General features: G+C 44.9%; 1 protein-coding gene across 1 annotated transcript in view; it reads left to right on the top strand.

The window, feature by feature from the left end:
* The window catches only part of LOC309550766 (cytosolic phospholipase A2 gamma-like), a gene marked incomplete at its 3' end in the record, with an annotated part of 34986 nt that extends 11011 nt beyond the window's left edge, over window positions 1–23975 (top strand). Inside the window, exons 3-9 of the mRNA XM_082251101.1 lie at window positions 2804–2888; window positions 4958–5103; window positions 9643–9850; window positions 12827–12935; window positions 18857–18997; window positions 22287–22337; window positions 23962–23975. Coding sequence (XP_082107227.1) covers window positions 2804–2888; window positions 4958–5103; window positions 9643–9850; window positions 12827–12935; window positions 18857–18997; window positions 22287–22337; window positions 23962–23975 — 754 coding nt within the window. The remainder of the gene's footprint in view (window positions 1–2803; window positions 2889–4957; window positions 5104–9642; window positions 9851–12826; window positions 12936–18856; window positions 18998–22286; window positions 22338–23961) is intronic.
* Window positions 23976–24473: the final 498 nt, after the last annotated feature.

Raw genomic sequence — 24473 nt, 5'->3', positions numbered from 1 at the left:
TTTTTTCCCACAAACAGAGCTTTCTTTTGGTGGTATTTGATCACCTCTGCGATTTTTATTTTTTGCGCTATAAACAAAAAAACAGCGACAATTCTGAAAAAAAAAAAAAAAAAACAATATTTTTCACATTCTGCTTTATAACATTCCCAATTAAAACAAAAATAAAAATCAAATTCTTTCATCATTTTAGGACAGTTTGCTTTCTGCTACATATTTTTGGTAAAAAAAAAAAATCTCAATAAGCGGATTTTGATTGGTTTGCGCGAAAGTTATTGCGTCTACAAACTAGGGGAAAATTTATGTCATTTTTTTTTTTTTTTTTACTAGTAATAGCGGCGATCTGCGATTTTTAGCGGGACTGCAACATTGCAGCAGACAGATCGGACCCCTAACTGACATTTCTGACACTTTTGGGGGGACCAGTGACATTACTACAGTAATCAGTGCTAAAAATATGCACTGTCACTGTACTAATAAAACTGGCAGGGAAGGGGTTAACACCAGGGGCGAACAAAGGGTTAAATGTGAGCCTAGGGGAGTGTTTTCTAACTGTAAAGGGGGAGGGACTTGTGAAATCAACACAGAGACCTGTGTTCCTAAATAAGGCGCTCTGTGCTGATTCCTGACAAAACAACGGTCTGCAGACCATCGTTCTTTCTCCATGGGAAACGATCGCGGGTGCCCAGCGGCAATTGCGGCCACCGGCCCTGTGGATCGGCTTCCCGGCTGCCTAATGGGGGTGTGAGCGCACCTGTGTTCCTAAATAAGAGAAGCCCTGTGTTCCTAAATAAGAGGAGCCCTGTGTTCATTACAGACAGAACAACGGTCTGCTGTGTTTACAATGGCAGACCGCCATTCTATTTCCACGGGGAGCGATCGCTGGTGCCTGGCGGACATGGCGGCCACCGGACGGGCTGATTGGCTGCCCCTGATGCCAATCATCGTGTAAGCGTGCCTCCGGTGGCAAGCACGCGCCCCACTAGCGGCAGTGGTGTATTTGGGTTTTGTGCGGCCCTAGGCAAGACTAAAATTGGGCGCCCCCCATGTAAATTTTCCCCACTCCTTTTTTAACAGATGTAACTCCCTCCAAAATTGAAGGACTACAAGTCCCAAAATGAACTCCTAAGGGGGTGGGTGAGAGAGAGAGAGAGGGGGGGGGGGGGGGTTGGTGAGGGAGGGAGAGAAAGAGGGGGGATAAGAGAGAGAGGGCGGTGGGTGAGGGAGGGAGAGAGAGAGGGGGGGTGAGAGAGAGAGGGCGTGCGCCCGTGAAATGGCGACAAACTTCAGTACCTGATATTTTCTATAGGTGACATTTCAAAAGCCCCCAATAAGTATCCGTCGTTTAGTGTTACGGAGGAGGTCTTGCTCTCCCTCTGGCGTGCGTGGCGATGTGTAACATGTGTATCACAAGCGACATTTTCACGTGTGGGCACCACCGACACAATGCGTTTACGTTCGTATGTGCGTATATGTGGGGGTGGGGGGCCTCCAAATATTGTTTTTTTTTGGGGGGGGGGCAGGGGGCATTTTATGCGCTTGCGTGTAACTTTATTTTTTTTTGTATGATGATGATGATTTTTAGGCATCAGGTTCTCTGTAATGAGACATGCATGTCTCCCCTGTGCTCCGCTGAATGTTTTGCAGATCGCATTGTAAAACATCCGTGTGACGAACGCCCATTTGCTGGGACGTTCGCCACGGGCTACTGGAGGTGTGTGGAGGCCAGACTCCTGCCCACAGACTATGGGCCCTGGCTTGTAGGGGAGTGCACCTCTGTGTGGGGGTATATGCTGGAGGACCATGGGAGTAGTTTTACTTTGGACTCAAATCCATGTCACCCCAAGATATAGACTCTGAGACTAGGATCAATGTTACAGGCCTAAAGCTGCCTGTTACAGCCGAAGACTTCTCCACACAATGAGAGACTAAAGAGATGCTAACGACGTCAAACTCAGCTATTACCTACTGTGGGGATGTGTATTGACACTCATAAGAAGGTATTTTGAAAACGGAGACATGCAGTCTGCAAGCCTACGTCTTCTATTTTCATCTGTTTAGAGGTGGTTCTGTATTTACACTTCTAGGAATGTGTATTTGGCTTTGTTTTGGGGGATTGTTGTTTGTTGAGTTAATTATGATAATGTTGCGGTCTCATTCACCTGTTGTCTCTTTCCAAATGGCCAAGGTATGTTAACTATGTTCTGTATACAATTACATTTGCATATGATAATGAAATCAAACATATGAGACTGTATATATTGGAAGTGAGTTGTTGAATAAAGCGTCTTTTGTTTTACTCTTCATCGAGCTTAGGCTGATGTTTGGGGGGAATTGAGGGGCCAGGTCACTGCATCATGTGAGATTCTGGAGACCTAAGACAGAAATACTTGGTCCAAGTATTGGGGATCTGTTACAATCCTTTCCCGGTTAAGCGAGGCAGGGACACCGAGAGCTTGACCTGGAAGTGACGCCAGAGACGTCGCATTCCGGGTCACACAAAGAAGGGGAGGAGAGCAGACGTGTGTATGCTCTTCTTCTTCACCTCCACCTGCCAGCATCTGCCAAGAAGCCCGCCGATGGGCAAGCGGAGCCTGGAAAGTATGACTTTATGACCGGCGGCGGTGCGGGGGGGGATCGCTGGAATGGGAGGGTGTGCAAGCGATTGGGCAGCAGCAGAGCCTTCCGAATGCTCTCACCTGACAGGCAAGAGTCTTTCACAGTAATCACACACAATCTCGTGGTTGCAGCAAAATAATTCCAACTGTATTTGGTTTGTGATATTTTTTTCTTGTTTTTTTCACAGATTAGAAGGGGAAGCCATATCTATCAAGGCAAGGAAGAGAAAAGTAACTGAGACCCTTTCGTCCTTAGGCATGAATGTTAGAGAGGTAAAAGTCTTGAGTATTTGTTCTGTAAACTAGATGTTGAACCAACCTAAAGCAAAGTATTAGAGCTAGTGATCCCAAACCCAGACCTGCTCCTCTCACCTGTATATGGACAAACAGGGTGTGGGCTCAGAGAAGCCCATTGCCAGGATCTGGGTCTGAACCTGCAACCTCTGCTGCATCAGGCAGTATCGCTTCTTGCTGTGCCTCCTGAGATGCTGGAAAGCTCCCGGTCTGATCTTTTGGAAAATTCCTGCCTCATCTGGTGAAAGTTGAACCCTTTGCTCCTCCCACAAACTACCTTTTAAAGCTATGCTTTGGCACTTCCTGTTTGCCAGATTATTGTTCTCCATCCAGCCAATATCTGGCTCTTGCCACTCCTGCTGCCATCCATAACTCCGTTATCACTCACTATCGACCTTTAAATTGTTCCTGGACTACGCTTCTGCTTGATCCCAACCTTCAACCACTTCTTATGGACCTTTGTCTACTTTACTGACTATGCTTCTGCTTGATCCATACCTGCTATATTTGCTGCTGGACCCCGGCTAGCTCACCACCTGGTGGAGTGATTCTGAGGACCACCACCTGGTACTATAATGCAGCAAAACCCATCGCCACCATTAGGAGCTCTGGTGAAGACCGGTTAGTGCTTGCTTAGACCCCACACCTCGGATGAGCCCACGTTATCCGCAGGGGTGTCCTGCTGTGTATTTGTCTAGCTGGTCGGTGGGAGCCTCTCTACTGCTATAGCTACCGGTCTCTGAGGATGACCTCTGACCATGACTCCGATCCTCGCCCACTATTGTAAGGAATAGATGAATGAGAGCCAAACTACAATCTCCACTCTTTCAAAAAGGAAAACTCCTATATTTTATATAGATGTGTTACACACAGAGTGAGATATTTCAAGCATTTCTTTCTTTTAATTTAATGATCATGGCTTACAGCTAGCGACACCCCAAAATTCAGTATCTCAGAAAATTAGAATATTACATAAGGCCAATAAAAAAAAAGGATTTTTAATACAGAAATGTTGTCTTACGGAAAAGTCTGTCCATGTACAGCTGATCGCCTCCATGCCACGCCTCCATGCCACGCCGCATTGATGCAATAATTCATACAAAAGGAGCCCCGACCAAGTATAGAGTGCATCCTATACTGTACATGGACAGACTTTTCACTAAGACAACATTTCTGTATTAAAAATCCTTTATTTATTGGTCTTATGTAATATTCTAATTTTCTGAGATACTGAATTTTGGGGTGTCACTCGCTGTAAGCCATAATCATCAAAACTAAAAGAAAGAAATGCTTGAAATATCTCACTCTGTGTGTGACTCATCTATATAGAATATAGGAGTTTACCTTTTTGAATTGAATTACTGAAATAAATTAACTTTTTGATGATATTCTTATTTTATGAGATGCTCCCGTATATCCCATAGTTTGTGGACTCTATAACTTTCACACAAACCAATCAATATACACTTACTGGGATTTTTTTTTATTTTTTTTTTTATCAAGGCTTTAGGCAGAATACATTTTTGAAGAAATTTGATTTTATTGGAAATGTTTTATAAAAGATTAAATAATAAATACAGATTTGGGTTATTTTATTTATTTTTTTTTTAACCAAAGAAATGTAGCAGAATACATTTTGGCCTACGTTTATGAAGAAAGCTTATTTATTTTGTAAAACTTTAAAACATAACGTAAAAAAAAACTTGTTTTTTTTTTTTCAAAATGTTTGGTATTTTTTTGTTAATTTAGCAAAAAAAAAAAATAAATAAATAAATAAAAAACCCAGTGGTGAACAAATACCACCAAAAATAAGCTATATTTGTGGGAAATATATATATATCTATATATATAGATATATATATATATATATATTTCATTTGGGTACAATGTTGCAATTGCCGGTTAAAATAGCGCAGTGCTGAATAGCAAAAAATGCCCTGGTCATAAGGGGGGGAAAACATTGTGGGTAATTTCTTATTACTGTCCAATACATATTCCATCTGTAACATAACTTATAACAGTGATGATCTTTTTTTTTTTTTCTTAAGAATTGTGACCCTCCTGTAATCGCGGTCCTGGGATCGGGGGGCGGACTCCGCGCCATGATTGGTTTTCTAGGAACAATTTCGAAACTGGCTGAACTCAACCTTTTAGGTGCCGTTACTTACATTGCCGGGATATCTGGATCCACATGGTATGTACAATATAACAATTTATACAGCAATTTGTTACTTCCATAATCTAACAGTTATTGTTGCTTTTTATCCATTTGGAGTCTGGGACTCTTTGAAATTTTTTGCACTTTCTTAAATCTGCCTTTTTTCATTTTTTTTAAAAAACATTTTCTGAAAACAGAGGCCTTGTACAATAAAATGGTGGCAGTTGCAATTTTTTTTTCCCTGAAAGCTCCATGTCAGCCTACCACTGGGTATGCCCCGCCCACACCCCCACCCACACCCCCACCTGCCCCTTTATGGAGCAGTCCCCTTTACATCACAGACCCCCTTTACATTACAGTGCCCCCTTTAAGGAGCATTCCCCTTACATCACAGCCCCCCTTTACATCACAGGCCCTCTTTACATTACAGTGCCCCCTTTAAGGAGCATTCCCCTTACATCACAGCCCCCCTTTACATCACAGGCCCTCTTTACATTACAGTGCCCCCTTTAAGGAGCAGTCCCCCTTACATCACAGCCCCCCTTTACATTACAGGGCCCCCTTAAAGGAGCAGTCCCCTTTACATAACAGCGCCCCCTTACATCACAGCCCCTCTTTCCATTACAGTGCCCCCTTTACAGTGCAGTCCCCTTTACAACAGCCCCCTTTATGGAGCAGTCCCCTTTATATCACAGCCCCCCTTTACATTGCAGTGCAGTCCCTTTTACATCACGGCCCCCCTTTATATTACAGTGCCCCCTTTATGGAGCAGCCCCCTTTACATCACAGCCCCCTTTACATTACTGTGCCTACTTTATGGAGCAGTCCCCTTTACATCACAGCAGTGCTGTATCTTGGCCTAGGCCGACAAGGCACAGGCCTAGGGAGGCACTTCACAGGGGGGCAGCAAAAAAGCTGCACTCTGCACGAAAAAACAGCCTTCTCCCGGGTCCTGCACGAAAAGGGTCTCCGTCGGCTTGCGCTACACTTTTAGTATGGTGCCAGTCTTATGGGGTGAATTGGGCCAGAGGGCAGAGTCCAGGAGGCAAAACAGTTTGGCACCCCCATAAAGCGGTCAGTGATGAGGTTGCACTGATGGGTAGTAATGAGGCGGCACTGATAAAGCTGCACAGATGGGCACTGATGATGCTGAACGTATGGGAAACAATGAGGCTACGCTGATGGGCACTGATAGACTTGTGGTCTGTGGATCACAGATGACAGGGCGGGTCGTAAACAGTAAAGGGCGTGGCCTTCACAGGAAGGGGTGGGTCATATGTAAATTAGGGGGTGCACTAGTTTAGTCAGGCCTAGGGCAGCACAGAACCTAAATACACCACTGCATCACAGTCCCTTTTACATTACAGTGCAGTCCCCTTTATATCACAGCCCCCCTTTACATTACCGTGCCTACTTTATGGAGCAGTCCCCTATACATTAAAGTGCAGTCCCCTTTACATTACAGCGCCCCCTTTATAGAGCAGTCCCCTTTACATTACAGTGCAGTCTCCTTTATATCACAGCCCCCCCATATTGCATTTTACAGAAGATTACAGCACTGCAGATTGATAAGGAAAGGGAATTTTTAATGTTACAATGTGACTCGTGTCAAAATTGTACATGCTAGAATTTTCTTTTTCCTTGTTTGCTACTTCCCCCCCCCCCCCCACAAAAGTGGAGTTACCCTTTATGTTTTTTTCATTTAAATTGATTGCTATCAGGACGATGCATGGTAAATGAATAAAAGTGTGTTAAAACTGTGCTAATAAATGAGTAAAAAATAATAATAATAGTAGCTGCCAGCACTACAATCCACACAAATTGTCATACAAAATGGAAAAAATAACCAGTGCAGCGCTCAGAAAACAATTGTGATACAGATGGAACAATGTATCTTCCAATAAATACAGTAAATGAAAATAAGTCCCAAGTGTTAGGAAGTGAAAACTTTCAATGTAGGTGAAGATGATTCAATCCAGTGAATAAATATAGGTGACCAGATGAGATGTGCGATAAGCACCCCCACCACCATAGATACTGGGATATGCTCACCAGGCGATATGGACCCAGATACTATATAGCATGTGGGTCTAAAAACGTTCGATATCATCCATGGATACTCAGCTGGACGGTAATCCCAGAGGATGAAATTCTGCATTTCAAGAAAAGTTTCCTGGGTCCATCCTGAAGCTTGTAATGTCCTGCTGACCAACATGTGGCCCTTTGCAAAGGTCCATCACCCAACAAGTACCAAATGGCCACATGTTGGCCAGCAGGACATTACAAGCACAATCACAGCTGTACTCATTACTAATGGTGAGAACTAATTATTATTTCACCTGTGAGCCCGCCAGAGAACATGGACCATCAGCAACGCTTCAGGATGGACCCAGGAAACCTTTCTTGAAATGCAGAATTTCCTCCTCTGGGATTACTGTCCAGCTGAGTCTCCACGGATGATTATATCAAGGTAAGCCGCGCTAAGCATTGAATTTGTGCTATAACACACAAAATAGTTCCAGTCTGTGTCGGCGGCACATCTGCGGAAATCAACGGTGTAATCCTCCGCCGGGCGTTTATTCTGTTGTAAGGTATGCAGAGCCGATTCTGCCGTAACAGTGCGCTGGGGGTCTTCATACAATTGAGCCATTGCCTCGAAAAAGGAGTTCACAGAGTTCAGTGTTGGACTCTTCTGTTCAAGAAGATTGTGAGTATGGTGAAAATACCAAGTTAAATACTTGAAATATACAGTGAATAAAAATAATAATAACAACAACTTGAATGTGACATACACCCAAACCAGAAAGTGTGTAAAGCAAGTTGTGTGCAGAGTTAATTAAAGTTCAATAGTCCCTATAAGGACCCAAAAAATCAACAGTGACAAATAAAAATGTCTAAAGGTCAAAAATGATCTTGACCACAAAAACTGCTGGAAAACTCCTGGGGATCAATCCAGTAGTCCGTGTGAGATTCCAAAGTGTTAGATCACTCCTATTGCAAGGAACAGCCAGTAGATACACAGACTGCTTACCAGATTGAGGTATATCGAGTGCCTGATTCAAAGGTGTATACTCCCAGGATCCAGATACACTCAGTAAACTCAGGATCATAGAATTCAGCAGGTCCCAACATGCCTCCAAACTAAATCCCCAGCAGGCATCAAGTCACAGGTTCGTATAAAAAAGAATAAGGTGCCCCATAGTGTAAAACCATAACATTTATTCAAAAAAAATATAAGGGAAGCAACTTACAAACATCAGAAATAGATAGCGTTTGTTTGAATGAGCCGCCGGCCGGTCGAATCTTCCGCCCGTCCTCAATCTCGTATTGGTGACGTCAGCACGCCGCGACCGACGTACGTTTCATCAGATATGACGTTTTCAAGGTCCATTTTTCACGGATGATAGCAAGCGTTTTTAGACCCACATGCTATATATTATCTGGGTCCATTTCGTCTGGTGAGCATATCCCAGTATCTATGGTCCCAAATCAAAAGGATAAATGACCGCACTCAAATCTTGATGAAAACCTTGAAGTATTTATTCCTCACCATGGGTAAAAGCTAGGACAGTACAACACGGGAGCATGTAAAGGTTGACGTGTTTCACGATACTGTAGATCGCTTACTCATAACTAATGGTTATTATGAGTAAGCGATCTACAGTATCGTGAAACATGTCAACCTTTACATGATCCCGTGCTGTACTGTCCTAGGTTTTACCTGTGGTGAGGAATAAATACTTCAAGGTTTTCATCAAGATTTGAGTGCGGTCATTTCTCCTTTTGATTTGGGACCATAGATACTGGGATATGCTCACCAGACGATATGGACCCAGATAATATATAGCATGTGGGTCCATGAACGCTTGATATCATCCGTGGATACTGAGCTGGACGGTAATCCCAGAGGATGAAATTCTGCATTTCAAGAAAGGTTTCCTGGGTCCATCCTGAAGCGTTGCTGATGGTCCATGTTCTCTGGCGGGCTCACAGGTGAAATAATAATTAGTTCTCACCATTAGTAATGAGTACAGCTGTGATTGTGCGTGTAATGTCCTGCTGGCCAACATGTGGCCATTTGGTACTTGCTGGGTGATGGACCTTTGCAAAGGGCCATCACCCAGCAAGTCCCAAATGGCCACATGTTGGTCAGCAGGACATTACAAGCTTCAGGATGGACCCAGGAAACCTTTCTTGAAATGCAGAATTTCATCCTCTGGGATTACCGTCCAGCTGGGTATCCAAGGATGATATCGAGCGTTTTTAGACCCACATGTTATATGGTATCTGGGTCCATATCGCCTGGTGAGCATATCCCTGTATCTATGGTGGTGGTGCTTATCGCACATCTCATCCGGTCACCTTTATTTATTCACTGGATTGAATCATCTTCACCTACATTGAAAGTTTTCACTTCCCAATACTTGGGACTTATTTTCATTTATTGTATTTATTGGAAGATACATTGTTCCATCTGTATCACAATTGTTTTCTGAGCGCTGCACTGGTTATTTTTTCCATGGTAAATGAATAACTTACCTCTGAAATATCCAACTTACTACTTTACCATTCCAGGTGTATGTCCTCTCTGTATTCTGATGATATCTGGTCAGACTTTTCACACATGGAATATCTGGAGAATCGGTTATGTAGGAGAATGAAGTCAGAGAATGAACGGGAATGGACAGAGCCATGGGAGAAGATCAAAAAGACATTTGGCGGAGATTCGTACTCTCTGACAGATCTTTGGGCCTATACATTCGTCTTCTCTGTCATGAATAGAGTAAGTACAAGCTGGGTCCTCTCCAAGTTTTGGAACATAGGAGCTCTGGGTGACTTTCCTTTGTCTTCCCGATTAATGGGGGTATCAAAGTCTTTGTTTTTCGCAAATCATCAGTTTTTGTTGTTTCTACATCCTGCCTTAGGGTCGGTTCACACCAAAACACGGTGCGGGAAAGGCACAGCCTGTGTGCGTTTCCAGACCCTCAGGTGAATGCATTGCCCTTGCAAGAGTGTGCAGGTGCCAAAGAATTGGTACCAATGCTGATCCAGAAGCATCAGTGGTGTATCATCCATGGATGCAGGGTGTTCTCTGCACACGGGCCCAGAGGAGGAGGGGGGCCCACTGTGCTCTGACCTACCCTGAAAGCATGGGTGATATGTCCCGGGTTATCGGGGATGATTGGTACAGCCATCGGGGCCCAACTTTTCTGCAATAGATGAGTCATCAGTCAGAGCCTGGCAGAGAAGTGGGTAGAGAAAGTTTTCTTTTGCTTTCGGCTCTTTGTGAGATCGTCTGTGCTATTACTGAACTGGTATCCCCGGCATCCCTTCAGATTAGAAAAACCAGCAGACAAGAAAAGTGAGAGGGGTGATTCTTCTACAGGATTCCATATGGATCAAGCAGTGCTGCCCTATCTGCCCCCACTAAGTGCCAGGACCCCCATCTCCCCCCACAAAGCACCAAGACCCCCCCATCTCTCCCCATTAAGCACCAAGACCCCCATCTTTGAGCACCAGGACCCCTCTGTTTCCCCACCCTTTAGGCACCAGGACTTCCTAACTCTCCCGACTAAGAACCAGGACCCCCCATCTCCCCCCACTAAGCACAAAGTCCCCCCATTTCTCCTCACTAAACACCATGACCCCATCATCCCCCACAAAGCACCAAGACCCCCATCTCTCCCCATTAAGCACCAAGACCCCCATCTTTGAGCACCAGGACCCCTCTGTTTCCCCACCCTTTAGGCACCAGGACTTCCTAACTCTCCCGACTAAGAACCAGGACCCCCCATCTCCCCCCACTAAGCACAAAGTCCCCCCATTTCTCCTCACTAAACACCATGACCCCATCATCCCCCACAAAGCACCAAGACCCCCATCTCTCCCCACTAAGCACCAAGACCCCCATCTTTGAGCACCAGGCCCTCTATGCCCCCCCTTTATGCACCAGGACCCTCTAACTCTCCCGACTAAGAACCTGGACCCCCCATCTCCCCCCCACTAAGCACAAAGTCCCCCCATCTCTCCTCACTAAACACCATGACCCCCCATCATCCCCCAATAAGCACCAAGACCCTCCATCTCTCCCCACTAAGCACCAAGACCCCCATCTCTGAGCACCAGGACCCCCTGTCTCCCCCATTAAGCACCAGGACCCCTATCTCTCCTGACTAAGTGCCAGGACCCCCCATTTCCCCTCAATAAGCACCAAGACCCCCATCTCTCCTCGCTAAACACCATGACCCCCCATCATCCCCCACTAAGCACCACGACCCATCCATCTCTCCCCACAAAGCACCAGGACCCCCTATCTCCCCCACAAAACACCAAGACCCCTATTTCTCCCCCACTAAGCACCAAGACCCCCCATCTCTCCTCTGTAAACACCATAACCCCTTATCATCCCCCACTAAGCACCAAAACCCCCATTTCTCACCACTAAGCACCAGGACCCCCATCTCTCCCCACTAAGCACCAAGACCCCCATCTCTCCCCACTAAGCACCAGGAACCCCATCTCTCCCCACTAAGCACAAGGACCTCCCATCTACCCCCACTTAGCACCAAGACCCCCCATCTCTCCCCACTAAGCACCAGGAACCCTGATCTCCCCTCACTAAGCTCCAAGACTCCCTATCTCCTCCCACTAAGCACCAGGCCTGTTCAGTTTCTTGAACTGTTAAAATTCATGTAACAGTGCACTGCATGGTGGCATCTTCACGCAAAGGGTTTTTATAGGTTTTTTTTTAGATTTTTGATTTCTGAATTTGGAAAAAGTAGAGAAATGCTTAAATAATGCATTACAATTTAACTAAACCCAATACATTTTAGATGACTGAAGTGGGTACTGGAGATTTTAGTTGACTAAATAAGACTAAAACTAAAACAATTGCAGATGACTAAAATGGGACTAAAATTAAAATGGCATTTTATTCTAAAGACTAAAACTGAGTCGAAATTTGCTGCCAAAATTAACACTGCTGCCCACAGACCCCCGCAACCACAGCCCAGGGTTGTCAGGCAGAGCCCCCCCTGCTCCAAAGCAGGCCAGGTATGGTTTAGGAGGGGCGGTTGGCATGGGATCACAAAAAAAGGTCTGGCTTATGGCACTTTTCCACTGCAAGTACCGGCTAGTACCGGCTCGGCTCTACTCGGCCCTACTTGGCCCGGTTTGCTTTTCCACTGCTGGTACCGCATGGTATAGTGTCGGAACGGTTCGGTACGGTACGGTATAGGTTTGCTTTTCCACTAAAGTAGTACTAAAGTTAAGTGGGTGGGATAACAACGGGGTGGGTGGGATTCTCTGACCAATCAGTGGCTAGTAGTGACTGCATGCAAAGGATTGTGGGATATGGTACCAGTTTGGTACCTGTTGGAACCACAATCGAGTAGGTACTGTTTTTTCAGAGCCGTACCGTACCGTTCGGTTCCATGCAGTGGAAAAACAAACCTATACCGTACCGTACCGAACCGTTCCGACCCTATACCATGCGGTACCAGCAGTGGAAAAGCACAAAAGCGTGCCGAACCGTTACGGTTCCATGCAGTGGAAAAGCGCCAATAGATTTTAGGGGGGGGCGCCATTTTTATTTTTTTATTTTGGCGTGGGGTTTTCCTTAAAATTCATACCAGACCCAAAGGGCCTAGTATGGATTGGGGAGAGTCCTCCACGCTGTTTTAACATTTTTGTATTGTACACTATTAATAACACTGAACCTTGGGGTACATCACAATTAATATTCATCTTTCTTCTCCAGATCAATGAAGGAAAGCTGTCCAGTCACAAGGAGATTTGTGAGAATGGTGAAGTCCCGTATCCCATCTACTCTGCTGTAGCAAAGGATAAAATGCGCACAAACAGTTCAGGTGATTTTACCAAGATTTAGTAATCCCTTATCCTATGGGAATTATGATTTTTATATTGGGAGGAATAATGATGAGCCAAACTGTCCTGGGTTTGGTTCAACCAGGGTTTGGTGAACTTCAGGTCTGATATGCATTTTAAGAGATACTCCTTGCAAAAACCTAAAAATCCCTACCAGACCCTTTCCAAGCATGCAGCCTGGATGGCTAGGAAAAAGAGGGTTGATCATGCACCCCCCTCCTAAACCATACCAGGCCACATGCCCTTAACATGGGGGGGGGGGGGGTGCCTTACCAAGGGTACCTCATGGCAAACCACCTTGTCCTCAATAACCTCTTCCCTATTCTGATAAGCCCCCATCCGCAGACCCCCACAACCACTAGCTAAGGTTGTGGGGGTCTGTGGGTGGGGTGTTATCAGATTTAGGAAGCCCCAATCTTGATGGTAACATTAGCAGAATGACACCTCCCTGAGCTGCCATAAGCTATATAAGGGAGGGGGCCGGGATAGTGTTGATATCATTGAACAAATATGGTCATGGACATTATTGGTCAGTGTCATCGCCCAAATACATCCAGTGGCCATGTTTGAGCAGTGATGTCTTTACTCTCCCTGATCCATTGCTTAAAAGGAGTGGGGCTTCCCCATGATGTCAGGGGTTCCTAGGGTCACTGCCGGTGCTTCCTTATGAACCAATGACAGCGGGAAACTGTCATATATACTGGAGTTGTGGAAATAGTTCTTGTGGAAATACAGTATCTCACAAAATAAGTACACCCCCCACATTTTTGTAAATATTTTATTCTATCTTTTCATGTGACAACACTGAAGAAATGACACTTTGCTACAATGTAAAGTAGTGAGTGTACAGCTTGTATAACAGTGTAAATTTACTGTCCCCTCAAAATAACTCAACACACGGACATTAATGTCTAAACCGCTGGCAACAAAAGTGAGTACACCCCTAAGTGACAATGTCCAAATTGGGCCCAAAGTGTCAATATTTTGTGTGGCCGCCATTATTTTCCAGCACTGCCTTTACCCTCTTGGGCATGGAGTTCACCAGAGCGTCACAGGTTGCCACTGGAGTCCTCTTCCCCTCCTCCATGATGACATCACAGAGCTGGTGGATGTTAGAGACCTTGCGCTCCTCCACCTTCTGTTTGAGGATCCCCCACAGATGCTCAATAGGGTTTAGGTCTGGGGACATGCTTGGCCAGTCCATCACCTTTACCCTCAGTTTCTTTAGCAAGGCAGTGGTTGTCTTGGAGGTGTTTGGGGTCGTTATGTTGGAATACTGCCCTGCGGCCCAGTCTCTGAAGGGAGGGGATCATGCTCTGCTTCAGTATGTCACAGTACATGTTGGCATTCATGGTTCCCTCAATGAACTGTAGCTCCCCAGTGCCGGCAGCACTCATGCAGCTCCACACCATGACAACCCCACCACCATGACTGACTGTAGGAAGACACACTTGTCTTTGTACTCCTCACCTGGTTGCTGCCACACGCCTGACACCATCTGAACCAAATAAGTTTATCTTGGTCTCATCAGACCACAGGACATTGTTTCAGTAATCCATGTCCTTATTCTGCTTGTCTTCAGCAAACTGTTTGTGGGCTTTCTTGTGCATTATCTTTAGAAGAGGCTTCCTTCTGGGATGACAGCCATGCAGACCAATTTGATGCAGTGTGTGGTGTAAGGTCTGAGCACTGACAGGCTGCCCAACCCCTTAAAGCTCTGCAGTAAGGCTGGCAGCACTCATACGTCTATTTCCCAAAGACAACCTCTGGATATGACGCTGAGCATGTGCACTCAACTTCTTTTGTCGACCATGGCGATCCCTGTTCTGAGTGGAACCTGTCTTGTTAAACCGCTGTATGGTCTTGGCCACTGTGTTGCAGCTCAGTTTCAGGGTCTTGGCAATCTTCTTATAGCCTAGGCCATCTTTATGTAGAGCAACAATTCTTTTTTTCAGATCTTCAGGAAGTTCTTTGCCATGAGGTGCCATGTTGAACTTCCAGTGACCAGTATGAGAGAGTGAGAGTGTAAGAGTTGGAAAAACTCAGATTCTGTGATATTGGAAAACAAGAGGAATTCGTTTATTTACATGTGCATGGAGATATATACAGAGTTCAGTCATAGCCTGCCTCGTGCATACAAATCTACCAAGACAATGGGGTTTGTACTTTTTATAGTGATGAATATTTATGAGGTATAGGTGTGTTCTGGGCTGGTCCAAGGTGTAACAGTATAATTCATCCAATCAATGTCCACTTCTTCCTCTTTTAAATTAAGAGTTAATGGCTCATATGTGGGGCTGTTTGCAATCTAACTGGTAAGAACCGGTTTGGTCATTGCCTGCTGTATTCTCCATATGGAAGTCTTGTCCTGTTATCTCTCAAGGTCTTCTCTCTGCAGAAGTAAGAAAATGAACTTCCCTCCCCTTCATACAGACAAAGGAAGGAATGTGTGTCTCAAAACAAGCTAATCATAAAGCATCACTCTAACTGTAATTTACATAAAGTATAACTTCTATCTACATTTATAGGTTCATATATACATTCCTGACTCTTCCAACAGAGAGCGATAACACCAAATTTAACACACCTGCTCCTTATTCACACCTGAGACCTTGTAACACTAATGAGTCACATGACACCGGGGAGGGAAAATGGCTAATTGGGCCCAATTTGGAGATTGTCACTTAGGGGTGTACTCACTTTTGTTGCCAGCGGTTTAGACATTAATGGCTGTGTGTTGAGTTATTTTGAGGGGACAGCAAATTTACACTGTTATACAAGCTGTACACTCACTACTTTACATTGTAGCAAAGTCTCATTTCTTCAGTGTTGTCACATGAAAAGATAGAATAAAATATTTACAAAAATGTGAGGGGTGTACTCACTTTTGTGAGATACTGTATATAATGTGCAGTTTTCACCGAAAAAGGGGCTGAGCAGGCTAAAGTTTGAGCGTTCTAGGTTTGGACTGATCTGTCATCTCATTCCTAGTGAGGAATAATAAAACTAACATTTGAACATGGGCTGGCCATTATTCAACTGCTCCCATATACTCCTCCCATATACTGCTCCCATATACTGCTCCCATATACTGCTCCCATATACTCCTTCCATATACTGCTCCCATATACTGCTTCCATATACTGCTTCCATATACTGCTCCCATATACTGCTCCCATATACTGCTCCCATATACTACTCCCATATACTGCTCCCATATACTGCTTCCATATACTGCTTCCATATACTCCTTCCATATACTGCTCCCATATACTGCTCCCATATACTCCTTCCATATACTCCTCCCATATACTGCTCCCATATACTGCTCCCATATACTGCTCCCATATACTGCTCCCATATACTCCTCCCAAATACTGCTCCCATATACTGCTCCCATATACTGCTCCCGTATACTGCTCCCATATACTGCTCCCATATACTGCTTCCATATACTGCTTCCATATACTCCTTCCATATACTGCTCCCATATACTGCTCCCATATACTCCTTCCATATACTCCTCCCATATACTGCTCCCATATACTGCTCCCATATACTGCTCCCATATACTGCTCCCATATACTGCTTCCATATACTGCTCCCATATACTGCTTCCATATACTGCTTCCATATACTGCTTCCATATACTGCTCCCATATACTGCTCCCATATACTGCTTCCATATACTGCTCCCATATACTGCTTCCATATACTCCTTCCATATACTCCTCCCATATACTGCTCCCATATACTGCTCCCATATACTGCTTCCATATACTGCTCCCATATACTCCTTCCATATACTGCTCCCATATACTGCTCCCATATACTGCTTCCATATACTGCTCCCATATACTGCTCCCATATACTGCTCCCATATACTGCTTCCATATACTGCTCCCATATACTGCTCCCATATACTGTTCCCATATACTGCTTCCATATACTGCTTCCATATACTGCTCCCATATACTGCTCCCATAAACTGCTCCCATATACTGCTTCCATATACTGCTCCCATATACTCCTTCCATATACTCCTTCCATATACTGCTCCCATATACTGCTCCCATATACTGTTCCCATATACTGCTCCCAAATACTGTTCCTATATACTGCTCCCAAATACTGCTTCCATATACTGCTTCCATATACTGCTCCCATATACTGCTCCCATATACTGTTCCCATATACTGCTCCCATGTACTGCTTCCATATACCGCTCCCATATACCGCTCCCATATACTGCTTCCATATACTGCTTTACCCATTTCATTACAGCCAGAAGGTGAAAGCTCCTTACCTGGTAAGTTGATGCCACCCAGCTAGAGCCCTTCTAATCATTGTCAGGTTCCTATGGTAGTGAGCGCTTGAAAAAATGCAGACTGGTCGGTCCGAGCCCAAATGGGAAGGTGTCTAAAGAGATTTGGGAGCCCTGTGCTTTCCCTACCGCTATTACTGTCCCTAACAGAAGGGGGACCTGTCCCTACACTACCCATACGCTGAAACCCAAGAATCAGGGTCTTAAATAGACTCTGCCACAACTAAGATGGCTGCCAGAGTCACATGGACAGCCAGCATCCAACCGGATTGCTAACCCAGTGACTCAGGAAACCATGGAGGAATTATGTTCCCCTTAAGTTCCTTTCTGCCACTGCTCCTGCCTATAGACACGCCCTTATGTTCCTTCTAGTCCTGATGAAGAGGGCATTCTTGGACCCCTGAAATATGCTGACTACTTTTTAGATTGTTACCCTGACTTTTATCAGAATAAAGTTGCATCTGGACCTCTTAGCAGTGGTGTGACACTTCATTTCCATTTTTGTATAAGGTCAGTGGAGCACTTATGGTACTTTTCCACTGCAAGTACCGGTGTTCCGTGAAAAAACCATACCCGTGAGAAAACCATACCCTCGTCACTTCCGGTGCTGCTACGGATGGTATGGATTTCTCACGGTCCTTACACTTGCCGCCGTTACATTAAAACAAATCCTCTGCAACATCAGTCATCTCCGCTCCTTCCCCTGTCACTTCCCTCATGTCGCCTAATAAATATAAAAGCGGATCACGGAGCCGAGATCGGCGTCATTTTCATCTCATACACCCGCCGCCGCTTTTATATTTATTAGGGGAGATCAGGGAAGTCACAGCGATAGAAGAGGAGATGTTTAATGTTGAAGCCGAACTGTTTTAATTATACCACCGCAAGTATGACATTTCACACAGTGCCGTGAGTTTTTCCTACCCTCTGAGCATGCGCACTTGTGTTCTTCTTTGCTGTTCTGTTACGTCTCCGGGGCTCTGAGCATGCGCACTGCTGCGCTGCTCAGCTGTTTGACACAGGAAGTGACGAGGGTATGGTTTCTTCACGGGGTATGGTTTTTTAACGTTACACCGGCACTGCTGGTACCGCATGGTACGGTGTTTGAACGGTTGGGTACGGTACGGTATGGTTCGCTTTTCCACTAAAGTAGTACTAAAGTTAAGTGGGTGGGATAACAACGGGGTGGGTGGGATTCTCTGACCAATCAGTGGGTAGTAGTGACTGCATGCAAAGGATTGTGGGATATGGTACCTGTTGGAACCACAATCGAGGTGGTACTGTTTTTGAGAGCCGTACCGTTGGGTTCCATGCAGTGGAAAAGCGCCGCCGTACCGTACCGTACCGAACCGTTCCAACACCGTACCATGCGGTACCAGCAGTGGAAAAGCACAAAAGCGAGCCGAACCGTTCGGTTCCATGCAGTGGAAAAGCGCCAATACAGTTTCTCATATTTCTTGTCCTTGATGAAGCTTAGAAGGTCACTGTTTGCACTGGTCAGGAAATAGAATTGCTTCTTCATTGTGTAGAGGAGACATCTCTGGATGGACAATAATTGGATGAAATTTTTCATTTCAGAAGCCTGGTTTGAGTTCCCTCCACACAGGTCCGGATTTCCTGCCCACCAATGCTATGTAAAGACTGAGCATCTGGGATGTAGGTTTAAAGAAGGACGATTATTGGAGGAGAAGCCTGAATATGACTTGATTTATCTTCAAGGTGAGCCGAATTAGAAATGGTCATTATTGAACGAGGCAAAAAATCTCTCTATTACAGTGTAATCTTTCATACTCAAAATCTGTTTTTATAAATTTTGAGATGGAGATTGCATACAAAGAAATATTGGACATAATATTTAGCTTACGTGTGTCGCGTTTACCACCAAAGGAGCCACTTGATGTGTCGGGTCCTCTGTTCTGCACCCACGACTCTGCTGACATCTCTGTACTCTCTGACACACTTGTTCGGCCTGATGTATCAATACCGCCAAAAACAGCACCACATATACACCAGCAACTGACACTGAGCTGTTTAAGTTGTATTCAAGTGTTTTGTGTAAATACAGAGCGATCGTACATGAATACATTTATGGAGAGAGGGTATACTGAATTGGATTCACCATCAATGGTTAGAACACAGAAGTTACCGATCACACATCAGTAATTTTGTAATAATAGGGATGGGCGAGCGGTTCGGCCCCGAACATTGCCCATCGGGTGTTCGCTGAACATCCAAATTTTTGGGGCACTTGGTGGGATATTCGCCTTCCAAGTGCACAGTGAGTGAATAGGTTGTCAAGGAGGGGGGCCGGAAAGCCGGCTGCTGCGTCCTTAACAACGGATGAGTCATCCACTGACAGCTAAATGAAAAAAAAAAACCCATTGCCGAGTTTGCCGGCAATAGAAAAATGTTTAAAAACCTGTGTGGCGCTCCCCCCCTCCCCCAATCTGGGTCTGGTATGGATTTTAAGGGAAACCCCACGTCAAAATGAAAAAAAAAAAAAAAATATGTGGGGTCCCCCCCAAAAAACCTATACCAGACCCTTAGATCTGGTGTGGATTTTTAGGGGAACCCCCATGCCAAAATTAAAATAAAAAATGGCGTAGGGTCCTCCACAAAATCCATACAAGACCCATATCTGAGCATTCAGCCTGGCAGGCCAGGAAAGGGGGGGGGGAGGGAGTAGTGAGCGCCCCCCCCCCCTCCTGAACCATACCAGGCCAAATGCCCTCAACATAGGGGGGGTCTGCGGGCAGGGGGCTTATCGGAATCTGGAATCCTTTGGACACAGCAGATCACAGACTGGGATACATGGTCCAATTAAATTGCTGCCACACCAGTCCCAGTGTCACCAGACCAGTGTAGCCATCAACATTGTTCCTAATCCTTGCCATACCAGTCCGAATGATAACAAACCAGTCCAAGTTTGCAACATTGTTCTTTATTGTTGGTACATCTGTCCCACTATCATCAGACCAGTGTGCCATCCAGCAACAGTGTTCTTGATTGCTGCCACACCATTTCCAGTGTTAAAAACAAAAGTGTAGCCATTAACAGCATTCCTAATCACCACCACACAAGTCCCAGTGTCACCAGACCAGTGTCAATGTCACCAGACCCATGTAAGCCACCAACAGTGTTCTTGATTGCTGCCACACCAGCTACAATGTCACCAGGCCAGTGCAGCCAACAAGAATGTTTCTTATCACCGCCACACCAGTGCAGTGTTGCCTCTGCCTGCCACTTGTATTGACCTTGGCCAATTTTCCTGCCTGCTGCCTTGACTGAACCTTTACTGGTTTGCTGACCACTTTTATGCCTGCTGCCTGGACTGATCCTTTACTGGTTTGCTGACCACCTTTCGCCTGCTGCCTGGACTGATCCTTTACTGGTTTGCTGCCCACTTTTTTGCCTGCTGCCTGGACTGATCCTTTACTGGTTTGCTGACCACTATTATGCCTGCTGCCTGGACTGATCCTTTACTGGTTTGCTGCCCACTTTTTTGCCTGCTGCCTGGACTGATCCTTTACTGGTTGGCTGACCACTTTTATGCCTGCTGCCTGGACTGATCCTTTACTGGTTTGCTGACCATGTTTATGCCTGCTGCCTGGACTTATCCTTTACTTGTTTGCTGACCACTTTTATGCCTGCTGCCTGGATTTATCCTTTACTGGTTTGCTGACCACTTTTATGCCTGCTGCCTGGACTGATCCTTTACTTGTTTGCTGACCACTTTTATGCCTGCTGCCTGGACTGATCCTTTATTTGTTTGCTGACCATGTCTCTGTCCACCGCCTGAACTGATCTATCTGCATGTCCCACTGACTATGTTCCTTTGAGACATCAGTCCCAGCCATTCCCTGCAGACAACTGCTCTCCTGAGACCACAGGAAATCTTTTGTTTGTGCTTTGTTCAGCCTCCTGCCTAATCAGTGACCATGACATTCCTGGGGGCAGCCATGTGCCAGTAGGCTAGGAACTTGGGTTGCTGTTGGTGACACTACACTAAGCTATATTCCCTGATCACTCTTTTAGAGATGACCGTTATATTACAATGGTTTTGTTACAATTGGTTGATTTGTGTTATACAAAAGATACAATATCTGGTATATAATCAGCCCAGACACCATTTTCATATTTCCATAATCAGGAATCGTAGCAGAATGTGTTTTAGGGTGACATTAAAAGTACACTATATTGCCAAAAGTATTGGGACGCCGGCCTTTACACACACATGAACTTTAATGGCATCCCAGTCTTAGTCCGTAGGGTTCAATATTGAGTTGGCCCACCCTTTGCAGCTATAACAGCTTCAACTCTTCTTGGAAGACTGTCCACAAGGTTTAGGAGTGTGTCTATGGGAATATTTGACCATATTTCCATACCATAATTCCAGACAGCTTTGTGTAAAAAAAAATTCCTTTTCTTTTTGCATTTTCCAAAAACTTGTGGCAAAAAATAAAATCTTCCAAAAACTCACCATGCATCTTAAAAAATTACATTGGGGGTAAAAGTTGGGTCATATGTCCAAACACCCGAATAGCTAATGTTCAATCTGAACCTAGGTTCACACCAAACCGCCGGCTCATCCCTAATAATCACAACATAGCAGACAATATTAGTCTAAAATGAATAGAATATGGATGAAAGGGGAGTGATCACAGCAAACACCTTCAGTTTATAACATCAGCATTGTAAGAACAATGCAAACCGTCATTATTACTGACAATCCAATATAAGATAACTTTCATTGTTGTTAGCCCTGAACGTCTGCTTTCCACAGCTTTTCTGGATTCCCAGCATGCCTTGCAGCTTCTCTATTGCTAGGGACTACATATCCCATGGTACCTTGCTGATTCCTGTATTCTGCCACCTCCCAGAAGACAGGATCTATAAAATGTGTGACACAGCAGTGTTTGTTCACAGGACATGGTGATCCCATGTCCCAGCATTCAAAGAAATAACGTTAATTTGCAAACCTCACTAAGGCAGTCTTTTTTCTCTGCAGGAATGTGGGGCAGTGCGCCCGGCGCTGATTGGGTTCAGCTGTTCTTACGAGGTAGGTGTTCAACATTTACTGGTTAAAACTCCTCTAAATGAAGGAATTCCCATCTTAACAAACCATAGAGCCAACCTCTCTCTAACTAACTGATGTAGCAATTAAGAAAAATTTGGAAAAAATTTACGAAAAAACGAAAAAAATAAAATCTCTGTGCCAGTTTTATTTACCTAAATCTGTGGTTACACAAAACGCTGGTCCTGAATGTTATATCCTACTTAGTGGAAGGTTCCATTTTTTGGGTGCCCATGTCACTGCCTGGGTGACATGGGCATTTCCTATTGGCTGCCCAGTGTGAGGTTCTCTCAGGATCTAGAAGACCAGATCATGTCATGATGAAGGGGACCATCGGCACAGCAGTGGTGGGTCACCAGTCTCCATTTCTGAAAGATGCACCTACATAGGGGATATGACCAGATTTAAGTGAGAAAGAAGAAGTTTTCCATTTTTTAAATATGTAAATTGGTGGGAGAAGGGTGGAGGAAGGGTGGGGGCGGGGGACAATATTTGGCTGGAGAGCGGCTTTTTTTTCCCAATACATTTTTATTGAATTTTAGAAAAATAACAACTTACAGAAGGTAGAGGACACAAGTTCATGTTTGTGATAGTTATGATCAATATATGATTGTGTAACAGACAGGGCCGGATTAAGAGCATCATGGGCTTGGTGCTGAGGATTTTGAAGGGCCTTAAGGGCCGTGCCTTGGCATGCACCCAGAGGAGGAAGGGTGCAGCCATGCATGCCTAATTCAACATGGGATGCTGTCTCTGAAGCCCATAAACACATCCATGCATCGGCAACTGTCCCTCCTTGTCCGTCCTTCGTGCTGTGTGGGGAGGTTCTGAGGGTGCTGCCTGGGGAAGCGAGCATAGAAGCCAGACTTCTGTGTTTACAAGTGACAGAAGAGCGGTAACAGTGAATATGGCCAACCCGGGGCCTATATAAAAGGTAGGGGCCTGGAGCTGCAGCTCCAATAGCCCCTATGTTAATCTGGCCCTGGTAACAGAGAACCATTCTAAGATAATCAAACGTTAAGTATCAATAAAAACTTGTTTAAGGGGAGTAAAGCAACCAGAGAGCAAACCTGGGGGTTTATTTGGCAGTCATTGGAAGCCAAAGTCCCCAAATCTTTAGGGTATGTGTTCGTACTAATAGCAAGAGCCTTTTTGTACTCAAAGGTGAGGTTGAGGTACATAATAAGATCCTGGGGTTTAAGAAAAAAAACTGTCACTTGTGATATTAACTGGAAAACGTTATGCCAGTAGCTTGATAAGCTTTTGCATGACCATAAGACAGGGATCCTCAAACTACGGCCCTCCAGCTGTTGTGGAACTACACATCCCACGAGGCATTGACAAACTCTGACATTCGCAGACATGACTAGGCATGATGGGAATTGTAGTTCCTGAACAACTGGAAGGCCATAGTTTTGAGACCCCTGCCATAAGACATGGATGAGGGTGCCAGTTTGGTTGCAGTTTCTTCAACACAGGGAGGTGATATGAGGGGGGAATTTTGGTGTTTAGTACCACCAAGAGAGGACTTTTTGTGAAAGTTCCCAATGGTTTATGCAATGAGTGGTATGTTGAGAGTATTTTATGGCTGTAAGCCATTGGTTTTCAGAGATCAATTTGTAGATCAATTTCCTATAACCACATTGGGGATGTTTTAAGAAAAATCTGTTTATTCTGCGGGAGCGAGTAGAACATGGAATACCCTTGCTTCTAGGTTTATCGTTTAGGAATTGTCATGCTACATGAGGTACAGAAAGGGAAGGTTTGGAGTAATGTTCTAGGAATGGTAACATCTGTAAGTAATTGAATACTTCCTGAGGTGAAATGTTGAAGAAATGTTGTAAGACGGCAAAGGATAAAGGTTTGGAGTCATTTAGTAGATCCTCTATCCAAAACACTGTAGATTCTGTCCACTTTTTCGTGGATAAGTGGGGGATATGGAATTCGAGGGCTGAGATAGGGGTCTTGGTTTTTGTTTCAAGAGTCCTATAGACATTTTGTTGAATTATGTTCTCCAGGCAGTCTTCCTGCTTTTCATCTTCATTTCCTGGTGAGTATTCTCTGCGTGGTTTTGACTTCACAGGGCTGGAGAATGTGGGGGTGGATGTCCCAGAGCCGCTT

This window comes from Pelophylax lessonae (genome assembly GCF_965119305.1).
Source record: "Pelophylax lessonae genome assembly, chromosome: 1".
Classification (NCBI taxonomy): domain Eukaryota; kingdom Metazoa; phylum Chordata; class Amphibia; order Anura; family Ranidae; genus Pelophylax; species Pelophylax lessonae.
The sequence above is the reverse complement of the archived record's forward strand: the minus strand, read 5'-3'. Positions and strand labels throughout refer to the sequence as shown.